Source organism: Corythoichthys intestinalis, chromosome 7, assembly GCF_030265065.1.
Source record: "Corythoichthys intestinalis isolate RoL2023-P3 chromosome 7, ASM3026506v1, whole genome shotgun sequence".
NCBI lineage: Eukaryota > Metazoa > Chordata > Actinopteri > Syngnathiformes > Syngnathidae > Corythoichthys > Corythoichthys intestinalis.
Window position 1 is genome coordinate 2032102 of NC_080401.1, and position 22362 is coordinate 2054463.

At 39.0% G+C, this 22362-nt stretch overlaps 1 protein-coding gene across 6 annotated transcripts in view; it reads right to left on the reverse strand.

Annotated features, from left to right (window-relative positions):
• nlgn1 (neuroligin 1) overlaps positions 1-22362 on the reverse strand; it is a 222747-nt gene that overhangs the window by 86730 nt on the left and 113655 nt on the right. For all 6 annotated transcript variants that reach the window (XM_057841073.1, XM_057841071.1, XM_057841070.1 and 3 more), the window contains 2 exons: positions 12549-12701; positions 5336-5548 (listed from right to left, as the gene is read on the reverse strand). In XM_057841073.1, the coding sequence (XP_057697056.1) occupies positions 5336-5548; positions 12549-12701 (366 nt within the window). The remainder of the gene's footprint in view (positions 1-5335; positions 5549-12548; positions 12702-22362) is intronic.

Here is a 22362-nt window from a genome sequence, read left to right on the forward strand (position 1 = left end):
CTGTATATATACACAGGACTGTCTCAAAAAATTAGAATATTGTGTATTCTAATTTTCTGAGACAGTCCAGTATTTGGTGCTGGGGACATTTGAATTTACATAATACCTATTGATATAGTAATGAAATCACATGAGTAGACGACTTGTCAGCAAACCTATCTACTTATGACAGGCCAACAGCAAGAAAAAAAAATGTCGCACTTCAACAAACAGGCAGTAGGAGTCCCTCTCATTTATCAAGAAAAGTCAGTAATGGTCTACTTACGTCTTTGTAAAACCAAGGTTGCATTGTTGTAGGTTTTCAAAGCTGTCGTCGCTGAAATGATGAAAATAATGAGCCGATTGGGGACCTGTATGCATGCTCACAAAAACGGTCCAAACCTTTGCAGGAGTTTTTTTGGACCACTCATAGAGTCTCGAGTCTTCCTGTGAGCAATTCATCGCTACACATCGAGATGGCATGATGAATCTCGCGAGTAAAACCCAGAAAATGTTTGCAATAGACCCCAATCACCAACGTCACACAATCACGTGATCACTGTATTGTGGCGCCATATTGTCTGTCATTGTGTGTCCGTATTGTCAATGATCATAGTTTCTAAAGGTGGATTCACTTGCAAATTATGGAAGCCCTGGTGCTTTCAGATGCTGTAAACTCATTGGATGAGTTGCATAAAAGCCACTATTTGGAAAAGCTTCGGTCAATCCATTCGCCAGATCTATACTTGATGCCCAAACCAATGTTTCCTCCCGTCCGGTCCCGTCCCGTGCGTCAGAGCTTGTCCTGAGACCACAAAATTTCCAATCATACTCCAGTTTATGTCACGATAAGGACCCAAAATCGTCACCGACCCGAATATAAACCGACATTTGGTCAGCTGAGCGTCACCGTTGTCACGATTGTAAAATGAAACTTGATCGACAACGGGCCGGTGTGAGCCGAAAAATAGTGGCGACGAGCTTCGTAGTCTCCGTCTGATGAAGTCTGCGATTGTGTTGGCATCATGTAGATGTTTTCGCCGCTGTCTGACGGCTGTCGACAGGAACGCATCATGGACCGAGATAAACAAACCGTGCTGCTTTAGAGATTTGCCCTTTTAACAATGGGCACACAGCAACTACTAAAATGACCGTTTATCTTCTCTGTTACTGCAACCAACCGCCACACATGCCTTCACCATTTTGATTATTCAATGTTAACGATTGTCAGGAAGGTTTTTTGGTTCATTTACTAGTCGGTGATTCCTTAGACAAGCAGAAAAACACGCAGCAATAGAAGGAATGTACGTAGCGGTAATATGTAAGCACGAGGACTGATGGACAATATGGCGGCACCAGTCGGGGGCGGAGTTGTGACGTCACGTGATTGGGGTCTATATACGGCGAGGATAGCGTGGTGCTATATTTCCGTGTTCAGAGTGGTGGCGACGCTCCCTGGAAGTTATGTCAGGTAGCGGTCGGCAGGGCAGCGCGTCCCTCATTGCTATGGTGCTATGGCCATAACTCAAAAACTACGCGGTCAATTATTTATTTTTTTTTTTTTTTAGGTGACATTTTGAGACAGCGAATGATGCATTTAATACAATTCAACCGAGTAAAACACTCAAGAACGAAATCCTAAACGCTCTTCAGTTGCCCTTTAAGTATACCCATTTAAACGCAATAAACGTTTACTCTTAAATTAAAAAATACTTTTTAAGAAACCCCAACTAAAAAAATAGACCATGCCTCTTTTACGTAAAAGACAACAATATCAATACTGCACAGAAACACAGAAGAAATCAAATGTATTTTTCAAGGAAAGATAAAATTGCACTTCAATAACTTAAGCATTTGGGCACAGAGGTATAGAGATGTAGTAACACAAACAATTGCACTTTAACAACAACACAGAAAAATAGATTAAGTAGCAGTAACAAAAATTTGGCTTCACTAAGGCTAGTTTCATACTGCAGGTCTTAATGCACAAATCCGATTTTTTTATCATGTCTGGTTTTTCGGCATGCCTGTTCAGACTGCCTTTGTCCATGAAGCCCGTTCAAGTATCAAGCATACGCACTAATTCGCAGTCCGAGATGCGCTCAGCAAAGTGACCGCATGCGCAGAAGCATCAAAACAAATGACACATGCTAGCTGTATGTCATTCCAGTGTGATCATATTTTGATTTCCAAAAAGATGACACAAATAACCGACATTGATAATCCCCGTTTAGTCCTTTATTCAAAGTTTATATGGACTGATAGAACGCATACACGCACGCACATAAGCGTTGACTTGTGTGCATGACATGACGTGGGTGTGTCAATTTGCCCCGTCTCGACCATGTAAGCAATACTAAAATTTTTCATTTTTCCAAAATGTGGCCTAGATCGGATTTAGACCACATACGAAAGTGACCCAGATCGGATTTGAAATGGCCATGTTCTATGCGACTTGTCACGTTCAGACCGTGTCACATTCATACCTGTAGTATGAGCTAGGTTCAAATGTGTAAAACGAACATACCCAGAAGTCAATAAAACAGAGTGAATCCTCATCACAGCATATTGCGCTGTTGGTAACAAGGAAGCCGAACTTTTAACAGCATGTCCGCCGCATATCTGCCGCGCGCGCACGCACGCACGTATACGCACGCACGTGAGGCGATAAATTGCAGCGGGAAAATTACCGCCTTGATTTTCATTTACCGTGCGATAAATGGAATTATTGCATATTGCGACAGGCTTAGGCATGAACGAGAGGTATTATTCACGTGTCTTTCCCCCAGAGAACTGGCTACCCAACCTCGAGACCAGGTGCAATTTGGGCCTGGCCTAGACCCCAACTAACTTCAGCAGGCTAGGGAGCTTGTCGATGGCAACCAGGACGTCTTCTGAGCAAGTCCAGGCTGTATGCACCTCGTCTAATGTGAAACATGCACACCACCCAGAAGGAAGGTGAACAAAAACCTTACCGGATGCGGGAGGCCCACATGAGCTTGATGAGCTAATTGAAAGTTTGGGAAACCCTGGCTTCATAACCACCCTTTATCTCACCAAAAGATATTGGCAAGTCCACCTATTGGCAGAGTCCAAGGAGATCATAGCATTTTGAATCTTGCCCAGACCTGTGACCAAGAAACAAGTCTGATCGTTCATGGGATTGGCTTATTACTTTCGGCGTACGTGGGTATTTCCTGTCCGGGTTTACGTCTCCTGATGCCACACATGATAAGATCCATTGGTTTTGTAAAGGGCAAGTATGTGTGTTTGTGAGGTCAGAGAATAAATGTGTGAAAGGGTATACATGTATATAAGGACAGAACCATCCAAATGATAAGAATCAGGTGTCCTAATCACTTGGCCAGGCCAAAGGTGTATAAAATCAAGCATCTAGGCATGCAGACATTTGTGAAAGAATGGGTCGCGCTCAGGGGCTCAGTGAGTTCCAGCGCAGAACATTAATAGGATGCCACCTGTGCAACAAATCCATTTGTGAAATATCCTCAGACCTAAATAATCCACAGTCAACGCTCAGCTTTATAATAGGAAAATAGAAGCATTTCAAGAGACCACGTTTCTTAGATGATACTAGGCCTTAGTGTTGAGGTCAGTCCTATTTAAAGCAACTCAAGCAGAATAAAACATAATAGGAACAACACATTAGGTATATGATTTATATGTGGGTATGTGACTGTGTATGTAAATGCCTGTTTCGCTTTGGTTATACTAGTTAATCAGATATCGTGCTGTGCTGCTTTACATGTTACGCAAAAAGTTACGGGAAAAGTACAAAAAAACTCTTCATTGAAGACTAAACATTAACAAAAAAATAAACGTCTCAGTCTCAATAATGTTTTTTACAACTTGAATGTTTATTGTTCTAATTGATTAGCAATAGAAAACAAAATTGAATATGCCACCATATGGAGAGGGAAATGCAAGTAAAAACAGAGCACTACTAGAAGAAAACAGACAAGTCGGTAAAAAACTGAGTATGTCATCTGGTATTTTTATGCATATGTGTGGATCAGACCAGAGCTTCCTAACCTTTTGATAATTCCAGACTCCCAAGGGATTGTCCAACATGGTCCCATACCCACTTCAGTTGATTGTTGGAATAATTATAATAATTTAGTTTGGTATCCATGGCATGGACGTGCAAAGCCGTCAATGGCATAGCCTTACTTGGGTGCCAGCTGAATGTCAATGTGCTGTAATGTAAAGTGTATGGTCAAAAATCACAACCATACGTTTTTCTGCCATTCAAAATTAATGGAAAATTTGGACGTTCATAGATGTCAGTGGCATAGCCTGACTTGGGTGCCAGTTGCATGTCAATGCGCTGTAATGGCAAGTGTATGGTCAAAAATCACAGCCACACGTTATTCTGCCATTTAAATGAATGGAAAATTTGGACATGCAAAGCCATCAATGGCATAGACGTGCATGGCCTGCAAAAATGCCACATACCAAAATCAATTTTGCCACATACCAAAAAAATCCCATATGGCATAAAAAAAGTGCCACATGCCAAAATCCATTTTGCCACATACCAAAAAAAATGCCAAATGTCAAAAAACGCTACATGCCAAAATACTTTTTGCAACATGGCAAAAAAATGCCACACAGCAAAATCCATTTTGCCACATTCCAAAAAAATCCCAAATGGCATAAAAAAGTGCCACATGCCAAAATCCATTTTCCCACATACCAAAAAAATGCCACATGGCAAAAAATGCCACATGCCAAAATAGATTTTTGCAACATGGCAAAAAAATGCCACACAGCAAAATCAATTTTGTCAGATAACAAATACCATTTTTTGTTCTCACTGTCTCTCCATTTTGTGTTGCCCAGCCAGTCTGCTCTAGTCATCAGCCTCATGTTTTTTGTCTCTGTGACCTTTTTCTCTTTCTTAATCTTCCTCCTCCAAATATAACTCAAACATAGATGGCTGTATGTTACATATTGTTTGACGTCATCACCAAGATGGAGGCGCCAGCGCGCTATAATGACAAGAGGAGCTAAACGGCAGATTTCTCGTCATCTGCGCTTTGCCAAATTGTTGTATATAGTTGAATCATCTCAAAATATGATTTTAATTTCAATAATAATGCTATTCAAGATTGTTTTTGTCATGTCATATGCACTTTAAATTCATATGTGAGTCAAGGCAGGTGAGAAAATACATATTCTAGAACAATATTTGTGGGAAATTGGTCTTTTAAATCTTTTAGTTCAGCTCATAAAACATGGGAGCAAAATCATAAGTGTTGTGCTTATTTTTTTTGTTCGGTGTTTAACAATAATACTTTTGATCCTGCTAGATTCCAACTGGAAATATGCCTTTTACCTTTGGTGGAGTTGCTCCAGCGGTTGCCTTCTGAATAGTGAGAAAGTGTGAGAAGGTTGACGCAGGAGGCTCCAGCCCCCGAGCCAAACACAGTGATACGTAATGGATCACCACCAAAGGCTGCAATATTTTCACTGGTCCAGCGAAGAGCCTGGATTTGGTCCAACAAACCATAATTCCCCTTTGCCGCCTGGTCCCCAGTACTCAAGAAACCTGCAAAGGAAGAGTAATAATTTTGGTCTTATTCAATTTAAGGTGAAGGGATGTAGTATTTTTGCTAGCATGCTAATGTTAGTTTATGATCTAAATGAAAGTAAAGTCAACAGATTTTTTTAAAGACTTTTCACGAGACTTTAGAAGAATTTTAGACATTTTAAGGACCTAAATTATTGGTTTTAAGACTTTAGACTTTTTAAGACCTGGATACCCTGATGTCGAGGTGCCAATGCATATATATATTAGGGCTGTCAAAATTATTGCGTTAACAGGCGGTATTTTTTTTATTTTAATTAATCACATTAAAATATTTGACGCAATTAACACACATTCCCCGCTCAAACAGATTAAAATGACAGCACAGTGCAATGCCAACTTGTTACTTGTGTTTTTTTTTTAGTTTTGTCACCCTCTGCTGGCGCTTGGGTGTAACTGATTTTATGGGCTTAGGCACCCATGAGCATTATGTAATTATTGACATCAACAATGGAGGGCTACTAGTTTAGTTTTTGATTGAAAATTTTACAAATTTTATTAAAACGAAAACATTAAGAGGTGTTTTAATATAAAATTTCTATAACTTGTACTAACATTATCTTTTAAGAACTACAAGTCTTTCTATCCATGGATCGCTTTAACAGAATGTTGATAATGTTAATGACATGTTGTTGATTTATTGTTATAATAAACAAATACAGTACTTATGTACTGTTTGTTGAATGTATATTTATTATTAATGCATATTTTATAGATGGTTTGAATTGCGATTAATTACGATTAATTAATTTTTAAGCTGTAACTAACTCGATTAAAAATTTTAATCGTTTGACAGCCCTAACATATATATATATATATATATATATATATATATATATATATATATATATATATATATATGTATATATATATATATATATATATATATATATATATATATATATATATATATATATATATATATGTATATATCAGGGGTCGCGTTAATCGGAAATTTTCCGTCGTTGACCGTTTTTTTTAAAACGGTGACGGAAAAAACTGAAGTCCGTCAGTCATTTTGACAGGTTGCAATTCACACCCCTAGACCACAGGGTGGCGAGTTAGCATATCAATTAGCTATTGTCTCTCTTAATGCATGACGTCGTTGGCTATTCTGTCAGAATATTGTAGCGTAACCGGGGTCTAGCGGCGGCACCGTGATTGACACATCAACGCGAGGTTCTTATTGGTGCACCCGGTGTGCCAGCGTGTCATCCAATTGATGGACAAGATTATGTGTATAGACCCTAATCACATGACGTCACAACTCCGCCCCCCTGACCGGAGCCGCCATATTGTGTGTCAGCCCGTCATGTTTATACATTACCGCTACGTACATGCCTCCTATTACGGCGTGTTTTTCTGCTCGTTAATATTAATAATCAAAATGGTGAAGGCGTGTTTGGCGGTTGGTTGCTGTAACAGAGAAGATAGACGGAGAGACTTGAAGTTCTACCGCAGGGGTCCCCAAACTACGGCCCGCGGGCCGGATACGGCCCGCGGCCACATTTGGTCCGGCCCCCTGAACAAAAAAAAAAAAAAAAATTGGTAAAAAAAAAAAATTTTTTTTTTTTTTTTTTTTTTTCCCAATAGAGTTATTTATGTCCTGGCTTTTTTCTGTGAAGAACTGAGCAATGGTTATTTGGTTATTATCTATTTAATTAATACAGTATTATTATATTATATTACATTACATGATATTATATTATATTATATTATATTATATTCAGGGGTGCACATAAGTGGTCCGCACATGCGTACTGGACGTAGACAAACGCGCTGGCCCTCAACGGCTTCCATACGCTTTTGCGTACCGATGGCTGACCACTATTTGCGGCGGACACGAGAAAATAACTTCTCAAAATGTCGATGAGGCAGGCCACACTGAGTAATTACTTCCGTGTTCCCCCACCCCCGTCAAAAGACAGACAGACGACAGAGACGTCACCGGAGCTACCGAAAAAAAGGACTTTTGCTGAAAAGTGGCTACAGGAGGTACCATGGCTAGAAGCGAATGATGCTCGCACGGAAATGCGGTACAAAATGTGCCGTGAGAATCCCAATGTCGCCGATTAGAGCAACGCATTTTATGTAGGGTCAAAGAATTTCAGCCATCCAAACTTTGAAAAGCACGAAAAAAGAGAGAGCATGTGGCAATTAAGCAAACTATCGATGTCAAACAGGACCCCACTCGCCCTATGGACATGTGGCGGAATAGGGCGGAATAAAGGTAATGAACAGCGACATGCACTGACAAACGTGTTTTTGCTCGCATTTTACAAAGCTAAACATACACGTTCAATGAGGTCTTATGAGGAGGACATCCCACTTTTAAAAAGGCTTGGAGTTAATGTGGGAGCCGCATAATGCCCTTTATTTTGAATTGGTGCTTTTATGTTTATTTCTTTGCATTTCACTTCAAAGTAATGGCAATTTTGTTGTGCCAGTTGATGTTAATCAAGCATTAACTGTTAATATAATTAATCAAAGTTAATTGGCTCTAAGTAAAGCTTGTCATAAATGTATCGCATCAGGTGGGTCGGCTCTCAAGCTCAATGAGGACCAAGTCACATCTCCAGGTCCTCCTCTGAGAACCTGGGCAAAAAAATTATGTGCACCCCTGATTATATTATATTGTATTATATTATATTATATTATATTATATTATATTATATTATATTATATTATATTATATTATATTATATTATATTATATTATATTATATTAAGGGCTGTCAAAGTTATCGTGTTAACGGGCGGTAATTAATTTTTTTCATTAATCACGTTAAAATATTTGACGCAATTAACGCATATGCCCCGCTCAAACAGATTAAAATGACAGCAGTGTCATGTCCACTTGTTACTTGTGTTTTTTGTCTCCCTCTGCTGGCGCTTGGGTGCGACTGATTTTATGCACCATGAGCATTGTGTAATTCTTGACATCAACAATGGTGAGCTACTAGTTAATTTTTTTGATTGAAAATTTTACCAATTTTATTAAAACGAAAACATTAAGAGGGGTTTTAACATAAATCTTCTATAATTTGTACTAAAATCTATCTTTTAAGAACTACAAGTCGTTCTATCCAGGGATTGCTTTGACAGAATATTAATGTTAATGCCATCTTGTTGATTTATTGTTATAATAAACAAATACAGTACTTATGTACAGTATGTTGAATGTATATATCCGTCTTGTGTCTTATCTTTCCATTCCAACAATAATTTACAGAAAAATACGGCATATTTTAGAGATGTTTGAATTGCGATTAATTACGATTAATTTTTAAGCTGTGATTAACTCGCTTAAAAATTTTAATCGTTTGACAGCCCTAATTATATTATATTATACTATATTATATTATATCATTTTTATTTTATTTACTTTGGTTCCGTGAAGAATCCAGAAAGGGTTATTTGATTGTGGCTTTCTGAAAAACAATACATTTTTACATTTAGGCACTCCTGCAATCGTCACACTTTTTCTGTTACAAACTGACCCCGGCCCCTCATCAGAGAAGAGAAGGGTTATGTGGCCCTCACAGGAAAAAGTTTGGGGACCCCTGTTCTACCGTATTCTGAGAGACGCGAAGATGAGAGCGAGATGGACTGCTGTAATTCGACAAGAAATCTGGGCACCAAACGATCACCACAGACTATGTAGTAGTCTTTTTATATCTGGTAAGATGCATTTAATATATATTTGGAAGATTTTGGGCTGACAACCACAATTAAGATCATTGTGTGACGTTGGTGATTGGGGTCTATATCGTTGCCTCCTTTTCTTTGGGGGCGGAGTTGTTGGCGGTAAGCAGAGTAAAAAGGGAGAAAAATACCACGACTTCCGTGTCTAATTTTTCGCCGCCAAGCAAGCGTTACAATATTAATTAAAAATGAATGAATACTAAATACTATTGAATATGTCATCATTATCATTTTAAAAATTTAAGTGACGGGTAAAAATAGACTATGACCGGATTTTTATGACCCTGTCAGTCAAAATGACAGACAACGAAAATGTCTAGCGCAACCTCTGATATATATATATATATATATATATATATATATATTAGGGCTGTCAAAATTATCGCGTTAACGGGCGTTAATTAATTTTTTTAATTAATCACGTTAAAATATTTGACGCAATTAACGCACCCGCTGGCATATTGCCTCAAACATTACAATGCGGCCGTTTATGGACATTAAGAGTGAAGAGAATGCCACCGGGGGCAGCGCCGTTCCATACTCATGTTATGTCTTCTAAATGTGGGAGAATTAGTAGTTGTGAGACGTTTATGCTGTATTCACAATGCAATGCAAATTGCTATTTGTGCTCCACACATATTTCGGTAAGTTTTCTTTCTTTTAGTGGCAATTATGTGTCTCGTTTTATTTTGGGTAAGATATGTACAGGTACAGTGGGGAGAAGAAGTATTTGATACACTGCCAATGGGTTTTGGCAGTGTATCAAATACTTGTTCTCCCCACTGTATATGTTATACAGTAAAGGCGAGTGGACACAGGCGCGCCATTTATTGACATAAGCTTCTCCTTCACAACAAACATAAGAATCGTTTAGTGAAAGCACAACAAAAATAATACTCCTATCTCTAAAAAAATAATAATGTTCTCAGAAAGAAAAGCATTTCAGTCTATAGTAATGAGGCCCTATTCTGACACACAGTTAAACAACAATGCTAAGTAAACTGGCATTTATATCAACTTAGCTATGCAAAATACACGTAAAACTTTTCACTCTATATTTATTATTGTTATTTTTATTCTTCTTATTATTATATTAACTCTACTTTTGATTGAAAATTTTACAAATTTTATTAAAACGAAAACATGAAGAGGGGTTTTAATATAAAATTACTATAACTTGTAGCTATAACATTTATCGTTTAAGAACTACAAGTCTTTCTATCCGTGGATCACTTTAACAGAAAGAATGTTAATAATGCCATTTGTGGATTTATTGTTACAATAAACAAAGACAGTACAGTATGTTGTATGTATATATCCGTCGTGTGTCTTACCTTTCCATTCCAACAATAATTTACATAAAAATATGGCATATTTTAGAGATGGGTTGAATTGTGATTAATTGCGATTAATTAATTTTTAAGCTGTAATTAACTCGATTAAAATTTTTAATCATTTGACAGCCCTAATATATATATATAATATATATATATATATATATATATATACAGTAGGGCAAATAAGTATTTAGTCAACCACTAATCTTGCAAGTTCTCCCACTTGAAAATATTAGAGAGGCCTGTACTTGTCAACATGGGTAAACCTCAACAATGAGAGACAGAATGTGGGGAAAAAAACTGAAAATCACATTGTTTGATTTTTAAAGAATTTATTTGCAAATCATGGTGGAAAATAAGTATTTGGTCAATACCAAAAATTCATCTCAGTACTTCGTTATCTACTCTTGGTTGGCAATAACAGAGGCCAAACGTTTTCTGTAACTCTTTACAAGCTTTTCACACACTGTTGCTGGTATTTTGGCCCATTCCTCCATGCAGATCTCCTCTAGAGCAGTGATGTTTTGGGGCTGTCGTTGGGCAACACGGACTTTCAACTCCCTCCACAGATTTTCTATGGGGTTGAGATCTGGAGACTGGCTAGGCCACTCCAGGACCTTGAAATGCTTCTTTGCGTCTTCTTCTTGAAGCCACTCCTTTGTTGCCCTGGCTGTGTGTTTGGGATCATTGTCATGCTAAAAGACCCAGCCACGTCTCATCTTCAATGCCCTTGCCGATGGAAGGAAATTTTCACTCAAAATCTCTCGATACATGGCCCCATTTATTCTTTCCTTTACACAGATCAGTCGTCCTGGTCCCTTTGCAGAAAAACAGCCCCAAAGCATGATGTTTCCACCCCCATGCTTCACAGTGTTCTTCGGATGCAATTCAGTATTCTTTCTCCTCCAAACACGAGAACCTGTGTTTCTGCCAAAAAGTTCTATTTTGGTTTCATCTGACCATAACACATTCTCCCAGTCCTCTTCTGGATCATCCAGATGCTCTCTAGCGAACCGCAGACGGGCCTGGACGTGTACTTTCTTCAGCAGGGGGACACGTCTGGCAGTGCAGGATTTGAGTCCCTGGTGGCGCATTGTGTTACTGATAGTAGCCATTGTTACTGTGGTCCCAACTCTCTGTAGGTCATTCACAAGGTCCCCCCTTGTGGTTGTGGGATTTTTGCTCACCGTTCTTGTTATCATTTTGACACCACGGGGTGAGATCTTGCATGGAGCCCCAGATCGAGGGAGATTATCAGTGGTCTTGTATGTCTTCCATTTTCTAATAATTGCTCCCACGGTTGATTTCTTTACACCAAGCGTTTTACCTATTGCAGATTCAGTCTTCCCAGCCTGGTGCAGGTCTACAATTTTGTCTCTGGTGTCCTTCGACAGCTCTTTGGTCTTGGCCATAGTGGAGTTTGGAGTGTGACTGACTGAGTTTGTGGACAGGTGTGTTTTATACCGATAATGATTTAAAACAGGTGCCATTAATACAGGTAACAAGTTGAGCCTCGTTAGACCTCGTTAAAAGAAGTTAGACCTAGAAATCTTGCTTGTTTGGAGGTGACCAAATACTTATTTTCCACTCTTTGGAAATAAATTCTTTAAAAATCAAACAATTTGATTTTCTTTTCTTTTTTTTCACATTCTGTCTCTCATGGTTGAGGTTTACCCATGTTGACCATTAGAGACCTCTCTAATCTTTTCAAGTAGGAGAATTTGCACAATTGGTGGTTGACTAAATACTTATTTGCCCCAGTATATGTGTGTGTGTGTGTGTGTGCGTGCGTGCGTGTGTGTGTGTGTGTGTGTGTGTGTGTGCCATCCATAAACGTGACTGTACTGTCCTCACTAAATTGTTGGTGCTCAGTCTAAGCTAGACAGCAAGCTAAAATCTGTAGTTTGAGTTTAGCCTTACCTAGAACACCCAACCGGTAATTGACTGTTATTACAATCACATTCCCGTAGCTTGCCAGGACACTGCCATCAAATAGGTTTCCAGTTCCTTCCATGTAGGATCCACCATGAATGAAAACCATCACTGGCTTGGGACTTCCACTCTCCCTTATGTCTAAAGATAAAGTAGGCAAAATGATTAGAAACTGAGGAAGAGATTAGACTCCCCATACATACATAATTGTAGCCAGAGAACAAAGAATTTGTCAGAGGATTTTTTTTAGACCCTCTTTTTATTTGTCTAACCCATATTTAATTGCTGTACAGGTGCAATTGATTTACAGCATGCATCAAGCCAGTGGCTTTAATACATCACGAAAAAAAAGGCACATGTGAATTGGGCTCCTTGGAAACGTGACGTCATACAAGGTGAACATCTTGTATGCATGTGAGCATGTGCCTGCAATACCACCAACTCCAATGTAGCATTGTAATCAGTTCATGAATCTGTGGATATTTCTTCAGATACATGGGACTTTTCGGAGGAAATTTGCTCGAGTGAGAATGAAAGATGTTATGGAGGAAGGTGCTGTACAGCGAAACAATGGGGGGAAAAAAACAAAAAAGCATTAGCCGACATGACAGTCGAGATACAGTATATGAAGACGAAGAAGCTGCTCGCTGACTAAAAAGACAAATAGCTAGTAAAGACATTTTGCGTGTCGAAGGCAAGGCAAGTCAAGGCAAATTTATTTGTGCAGCAAAACTCTACACAAGGTCATTTAAAGTGATCAAGTCATCACATTAAAATCTATGTACATATATTTACAATAAATATGTATAAATTTCAGCACTTTTGTAGCTCGAACTCTTCAAAAGAAAAACTTCAGCAATTTAAAAATTTAATAATATAGGAAAGCCAGGGGGACCTCTTCCGGGGCTCCGTCACTGTGGCAACACTATTAGCAATAAAAATTAGCAACTTAAACAATACTATCATGAATTGTATGCGTCATTGTTAGCAACTAGTGAGTTCCGCTTGCCTGTTGATGGACGCGATTAACAAACGAGCCATTTACAAAGCATTGTTTTCGGAGAAGCTGTCAAGTGTGCCATCTTACGAGCTCTGAGTACTAAAATGAATTGTTTTTCCAACTAATTTGTCTCTTCTTGACTGGTGTTTAAAATGCCGATGGAATTTGTAGCTGTGTCTCAACTGTATATTTTCCTAACTCTATTTGAATAGTTGATTCTAATTGATTGTATAAGGTGCACTTAGATTCTGATATCAAAGAGGAATTAAATTTTGTATCTCCTTGAAATTGAATGAATTATTTTTTTTTTTTATTTTTTTTTTTTTAAACTTAAAGGGAACCTTTGACTATTTTTTTATTTTTGTGTGGTTGGGTGTGCGTGTGTGGGGGTGTGGGGGTGTGCGTGTCTCCCTGTGTTTTGTTTCGTTAGTGATGTATAAGTGGTCTGTGTAAAATAGATAAAGGACTTGCTTACGACACAGCCAATCACAACTTTGGAATTATGACAAAGATTAAACGTTTACCTTTCCGCTGTTACCAAATGGACCATGAATAAGATTATTCTAATTGTAACTTTTGTTTTGGCTGAGGTACTTGTGTTAAAAAACAACAAACAAATAAACAACAACAAATAAAAAGATGTAAACAAATAAAAGCCGCGAGTAATTAATATATGTGTTTTTATTGAGTCTTTTATTACCTTTTCATTGCCTCAAAATATTTTTTGCATGTGTTTCCCTCTCATTCTTTTAAGCATAGTGTTTTCTTGTGGTATCTTTAAAACAGATTGTTGATCTGTTGACCACATTAGTCACGAAGCATATTTAAACCACCTTTATTTGATATTACTTCATTTAGCTATTTTCTTAAAGCATCTTTAGTATGTTCTGTCTGTATGCATCTAAACAAAACAAGCTGAAAGGGCACAATAGTACTTTGGGTGTCAAATTCGCCTCTTGTAGGGCGTTTCGCCAGTGTAGCACATTTTGGCAGAACACCGTTTTTTCCACAACTCTTGTCACGTCTCAAACTGTCATTCCTGTTCATTTTGCGTTTCCTGCTTGGTTTGTGAAATATCGACAGTGCTGTCATCCTGATTAATGTTCCTCTTGGGTTCAAATCAAAAGGGTTGAACAGATGACGTTTATGTCGCTTGAGTCATACTCCGGAATCCCGGCAGCGCAACTGTGTGACGTCATCACCCTGTGTTGTCAACAACAATGGCTCATAATGACGTCTTTCTATCCGTGGATCCTTTTAAGCTGAGCAATGCATTTATTGATTGAGAGTTGAGTTTTTTGGGGGGAGGGGGGGTTCAATTATCTCTTTGATAAATAATTGAGGTAGTTAACAATGCATTTTGACCTTGTTGGTCAGTTTATTTTTTGTGGACTTATTTTTGGACCAAGGGTTTGGACCAATCTCGGCGGCCCTTTTTTGTTTGAAATTATGGAACCCCAAAAGGGTCATAATTAAATAAATATAAACAACTTTTTGTAACTATAAACTGCAATTTCTTGAGAAATCACTCTGGGTCTTTGCTGTGTAGAGATACAGATCTTAGCCCCGCCCGGGTTGGTTTGGGGACATTTCAGGGACAATATCAGGTCAGTTCCTGTTGATTTGGGGACATTGGGGGGGCGTAGCCTGGTCATATCAGGTCATTTGCGGACATTTGAGGGGCGTGGCCTGGTCATATCAGGTCATTTGGGAACATTTGGGGGGCGTGGCCTGGTCATATCAGGTCATTTGGGAACATTTGGGGGGCGTGGCCTGGTCATATCAGGTCATTTTGGGGGCGAGGCCTGGTCATATCAGGTCATTTGGGGACATTTAGGGGGCTTGGCCTTGTCAAATTAGGTCATTTGGGGGACACGTCCTATTCATATCTGGTCATATCTTGTTGATTTGGGGACATTGGTTTTTTGCCATTGAAAATGAAAAATTTGGACGTCCATGGCCTTCAATGGCATCAACTTACATCGGCGTCCATTGAATCCAAGTACATTGGCATAAATAGAATGGACAAACTTGCCCGTCAATGGCATTAAACACAGTAAGGAAATTTGGACGTCCATGGCTGTCAATGGCAGCGCCCCTCATAAGCGTCAGTGGAAACAGCGACGTTTGGGGGACACGTCCTATTGATATTTGGTCATTTCCTGTTGATTTGAGGACATTGTTTTTTGGGGGGGTTTTTTGCCATTGAAAAATGAATGGGAAAATATTTGGACATCCTTCGCCGTCAATGGCATCAACCCACATAGGCGTCAATGGAGTCCAAATACATTGGCATCAATAGAATACATTTGACATACATTGCCGTCAATGGCATCAATGCAATGTAAATTCCAATTGGAAGTTAATGGGAAATGTGGACGTGGCATCCCATTAGAAATGAATGGGAAAGTTTTTGGCAAATTTCCAGGGAACCGTAAACTTTTTTACAAATTCTGTATACAATCTTTATGCCCCTCACCGTGCCGGAATTTTTTATGTCCAAATTATGTGATTTCTTCAAAAATTGTAGGATAAGTGGCGTTATAAAAATTAAAAAATCGGAAAATCGGCGTTTACGTGCAAACGGAAAATTTTTCGGGCCGTTTAAAAAATAAGCCTGCGTTGCGCAAAAATTCCAGATGATTCGATACTTGAATGGTGCCCAGTGATGTGCGGTCAGGGGAGGCAGGTGAGGCAGAGCCTCACCTGTCATCATGACAAAAAAATAATTATAGCATCAAATTTATATTAATATTTGTCCATTGCTCTTAATGTATGACTCATTTCAAACATTTTTTATAGTCAAAATCGCTGAATTTGCCCATTTCCTGTTCAAATAACGAAATGAAACGAGAGGTGCGGCAGCAACGAGTAAAGCCTCACCTCTGATTGCGCAGTCCATAACAAACTGGGTTGATACATGGAATTGGAGCGTGCTGGTTGCTGTACATCTGCATGTCGCCATTATAATGTTTCCAGATACGTTTATTTGACCTGATTTTCCACAGTCTGGCTAATGTCTTTAACCCTTAAAGTTTAATGTTTGTTAGCGACATATTTAGTTTTGCTGATGGGAAATAAAACCGCAGTGAAAAGGCACAGGTTGCGGCAGATAGTACGCTGCCGCACAGAAAGGGGGCGAACGTGAGCCAACAGGTAATGGCGCCAGGCGAGTCAAGTGCACTGCGGCGAGCCGTTTTGTATTGTTTACTACGTCGACATCGGACTCCCAAAGTGGAAGAGGATTATATATCCAAACTTAAAAAATTCTCAAAACTGGACTTTCAGTCAAAAGTGGACCTGATTAACAGAGGAAGACCAACGCCGGAGCTAAAAGGTTTGCTTCAAACTACCGGACAGTCTAAGATAACTCGCTCTTTTCAAACGGAGTGGTACACCCGAAAAGACTGGCTGTGTGGCTGTCCTTCGAAAAAACGCCTTTACTGCTTCCCATGCCTTTTGTTCTCAACTTGTGCCAATGTCTGGACTAACACGGGATATTGTGACATGAAAAATTTACCACGAAGTCTCAGCAAACATGAGAGATCGTACACTCACATTCAAAGCCAGACTGCTTTAAAATTTTTTGGAAGCTCAAGGATCGATTTGGCTTTGAACGAACAGCGGCGGCTCAACGTTAGCACCCACAATGCTATGGTAAAGGAGAACCGCGAGATTTTGAAAGACTTCATTAATACAACCTGCTTCTTAGCTAAGCAGGAGTTAGCATTTCGTGGTAACGATGAGAGGGCAAGCTCTAGTAATCGTGGCAATTATGTCGAACTTTTATACGCTTTTGCTGAGAAAGATGAGAGGTTAGCTAGACATTTGGACACATCCACTGTGTTTTCTGGCTTGTCAAATAGAATAGAGAACGATCTAATTGAAGCAATCGGTGATGTGATACAGTCGGAATAGGACCGATTCAGGACAACTTTCCTCCCTGGCGATCATCTTCTTTGAGGCGGAGAGACTTTTAAAACTAAAGGAAAATAAGGAGGACTTTTACAACAAAGTAACTGAGGTTTTTGTGGCGAAGGGCAGGCGCATGGACTTCATCTGCAAATAAAGGTAAGACCACAGTTTTCATTTTAATCTTAATATTTTAAAACTAAATTTTGGCCTTAAATAAAATATACTTTTTCTTTTCATGCTTTTTGTTGAGCAATCTGTATTAAATTGATTTAAGTATCAGATTCAAGTTTTAAAAACAACTGAATATTTCACAAAAGGTCAAAATTGAAATCTGTGGTTTTGTACACCACTCTGTACTCATTTATGTTGTATGAACTAAAGACTTGCGATGGAAATTCCAACACATGGAGAGTGTAGCGCAAATGCACGTTATTTTCTACCTTTACGTATCTGTAATATGTACCGTGTGTGTGTTTTGTAAAGAATGCTGATGAGATATGAAATAACCAGTAGTTAATTGAATAAGCTACCCTTTTTGGTTATATATTTGTAAATCTGACACTTAAGGAGTCAGTGCCTCACCAACCACGAACCTCACCGCATGTCACTGATGGTGCCTATCGATCAAATGGTTTGGGCTGCGCGGCGCACCGAAAAAACACGGAGAATAAGATGAATAAAGAAATACCATATTGGCCCAAATATGAGACGGTGTTTTTTGCATTGAAATAAGACTGAAAAAGAGTCGTCTTATATTCGCGGTCTAGACATTATACCCATTCACGACGCTAGATGGCGCCAGATATCATTAAAGCGATGTTCTGTCATGACAGATCTCAGCTACTCTCAAGTTTAACCATTTGCATTATTTTATTGCAATGTTTTTCCTTATTCAGATTTGTTTCAAAACTACAGTTACAGTTAGACTTCACTTTGATGGTTAATGCAGTTATTGCAGTTTTGTTGTTTTATCACAATATATTGATTTATTTACATTTCACAAACCAGAAGCCATACATTTACGAATGTGATTGCTCTTTAGTTTACATATTTAAATGTTCAGATATTAAGATTTGAATAAGGCAAAATAACATGCTTTTTCTCCCAAATATATTGTTATAATCATTTTTTTCGTACTGTAATTATCTTCTGTATAAAAATTAATTTGGTATTCAAAAAGTCTTTTTTCAAACTTGAGTCTTGAAAAAGAGGGGGTCGTCTTATAATCAGAGCCGTCTTATATTCGGGCCAAAATGGTAATATCAAGGATAAAGTTGCAGAACAACACTATCTGGCCTTTGCCAAGGCAAAGACCCAGATGATAAATACCGTTTGATAAATAACAGACAAATTATTTTATATGGCCCTTAAATTGTAAAAAAAAAAAAAAAAAAAAAAAAAGGTAATGTTATGGAAAAGATTTTACAAGATAAAAGGCGTTTTCCAGTTTTTTGTATTTCATGATGCCTTTTCCAAATTAGCCTTTTTATTTCATGATGTCGTTTTCCAGCACAATGAGATGTTACATGAAATAAAGCGTTTTTTCACAAAGACATTTTTTCACAATGTCTTTTTCTACAATGGCCCTTATTTTTCATAATGTCATTTTTTAGCACAATGACGCATTTAGTTAGCATTTAGTTCTGTCAATCAAATACATAAGACGGAGCCAGTTAAGTGAGTCTAGCTAACTGCTTGGCATTTGGTAGCGTCGTTGAACTGTTAAGTAAACGTCCAGAAAACATCCAATGCCCGTGTTTGTGTATGAGGACACATCCAACTAAAATGCCTCTGAGCTTCCTGATGGCGTTTCCATCAACTGCCGTAGAGTCAATAAAATACGATAATATTTTAATTGTGGTCACCCTCGGCCACTTTTTTATGTTGTCTTCCCATGTCGAGATGGCAGAAGGATGCAGTATTTCCAAATCATTTTTTTTCTGGGTTTTTTGTGAGTGAGATCACTCCAGCGCTATTGAAGTCAATGGTAAAAAAATTGAAAATGGAAGTTGTAGGCAGACATAAGGAAGTAAAGCAGAAGTACCTCGGAAACTTGTCTATAGACCCCAATCACCAACATCACACAATCACGTGATCGCTGTATTGTGCCGCCATATTGTCCGTCATTTTGTGTCCGTATTGTCAATGATCGTAGTATCTAAAGGTGGATTCACTTGCAAATTATGGAAGCCCCGGTGCCTTCAGACGCTCATTAGATGAGTTGCATAAAAGCCGTGATTTGGAAAAGCTTCGGTCGATCCAGTCGCCAGATCAATATTTGATGCCCAAACCGATGTTTCCTCCCGTCCGATCCCATCCCGTGCGTCAGAGCTCGTCCCGAGACCACAAATTTTCCAATCATACTCCAGTTTATGACACGATGAGGAGTCGGGTACCGAAAATTGGCACCGGCCCGAATGTAAGCCGACATTTGGTCAGCTGAGCGTCACCGTTGTCACGACTGTAATATGAAACTTGATCGACAACGGGCCGGTGTGCCGAAAAATAGCTGCCCCACGTGAAATGTCCGCCCTGACGAGAGCGCTTATTTATAACGCTTTATTGACGTGAAAACATCAAATGTTTTCATGGACGCATTACAGTAATGGATTTACGACTGTAAGATCAGTTTTAAATAATTAAATTCATTCATTCATTTATTCATTCGTTCATTTTCCATGCTGCTTTTCCTCACGAGGGTCGCGGAGGTGCTGGAGCCTATCCCAGCTAACAATGGGCAGTAGGCAGGGGACACCCTGAACTGGTTGCCAGCCAATCGCAGGGCACAAGGAGACATACAACCAATCACACACACACTCATACCTACAGACAATTTGGAGTAATAATTAAATTACACAAAATATTAGTACTGTATTTTAGTAACAAATCGTGGACTGGGCCACATAACCATCTTTGAACAGAAATGTATTAGTCTACAGTTTTTCACGACCATATCACAATGACAATCACACAGGTATGACATTTATACTTCAAGCAGAGTAAAATAATACATATTCACGGTACAAGAAAGTCGTTTCCATGTGGGCGTTCCCATCAGGGGGGACATTTCACGCAGGGCGGCTATTTTTCGGCACAACATCTGTGACGAGCTTCGTAGTCTCCGTCTGATGATGTCTCCGATCGTGTTAGCATCATAGTGATGTTTTCGTCGCTGTCTGACGACTGTCGACACAAACGCATAATGGACCGAGATAAACAAACCGTGCTGCTTTAGAGATTTGCCCTTTTAACAATGGCACACAGCAACTACTAAAATGACCATTTATCTTCTCTGTTACTGCAACCAACCGCCACACATGCCTTCACCATTTTGATTAATCAATGTTAACGATTGTCAGGAAGGTTTTTGGGTTCGTTTACTAGGCGGTGATTCCTCAGACAAGCAGAAAAACACGTAGTAATAGGAGGAATGTACGTAGCGGTAATATGTAAACACGGTGAGCTGACGGACAATATGGCGGCACCAGTCAGGGGGGCGGAGTTGTGACGTCACGTGATTGGGGTCTATAGGTATATTATTATATTGTAGCGTCTACAAGGCAACGCTAACTTGGTGATGATAATGCAAACTCAAAGTACAGGTATGTGCTATAAAATGTAGTGAAGTAAAAAGTACCACTTCATATTTGTACGCAAGTACAGATACACACAAAATGAACTTAAGTACAGTAACAAAGTACATTTACTTTGTTACATTCCACCATTGATTAGGCACAATATCTTTAACACAATATTGTAATGTTAACAGGAATAGTAAAAATGTAGTAAAAAGTAACATTGAACAGAATATTTAGAAAACTATAAATCTCACAGTGAAAAAAGTTAATGAGTCTACTTTTTTCAGATAGGCATACCCTGGAGTGCCACCATTACGAACCGAAACTTTGTATGTGCCTATTTATTCATGTATGGTATCATCTCTTCAAGTAGGGTGTCAACATGCCCGGACTGGCTAATCGGGAGGAGCAGGATTTGTCCCGGTTGGCTGGCCTGACGTTTCTAATACTATTATAATGTTTTAGTTCTCATTCACGAGATTGGGCATTACTTATATGCTGTTACCGCTGTCGCTGTGGGGCGTCTCCATTGGCATTTTTTTCCAGACGCATCCTGACTTAAGAACGCGTGTGAGTGATGAGCCACGTTAATAGACACGGTGCTGGGCTCCTGGCAAGACGGATAAAAAAGAGCAAGGGCGGTGTGTAGTAAGGATAAGAATTATAAAGAGAAAAGTGCATGAAAATTCTGCAGCCAAAAAATAAAGCAAGCTGTCACAACAACACATAAGTAGGGAAATTTTGTCTTGTTCCCCCTCAGAAGTGAGATGCAGCAGCGCCAAGCACCATCTAGATACCCAGGGCTTGGTAAACATTTGTACATCTAATATAGAGACAAAACTCAAGCTGAAAACTCGATCCACCTTCAAAACTGTGTCTTTTGTGTTCATCTCATCCTCTCTTAGTACAATCTGCTTACTGATGCCTATGAGGTAATTGGACTGGCCTATGAGAAAAGTTTCTCAACAGTGAAATACACCAAGATCACACTCAATGATCACTTTGACCAGATAGAAACTTCAGACATTCGTGCTCATGAGTACTGAGAAAGAAATTCACATGTCTTTGGACAATGATACGGTAATAAGCAAAGTCGCAGAGATCCGTGCACTGCTCAGCCATTTATTAATGTTTCAAGGTTGACAATGTGTCTACTCTTATGATGAGGGAAAAAAAGGACTAGGTATTTGTGAGCACTAGTTTGGTTGGTATTTGATGTCATTGGAGAGGACATATGCTGCATTCAAGGAAGTTGGGAAATTGCACTTATCCCACTCGTATGGCACTAACTGCAACCTCAAAGCGTTCC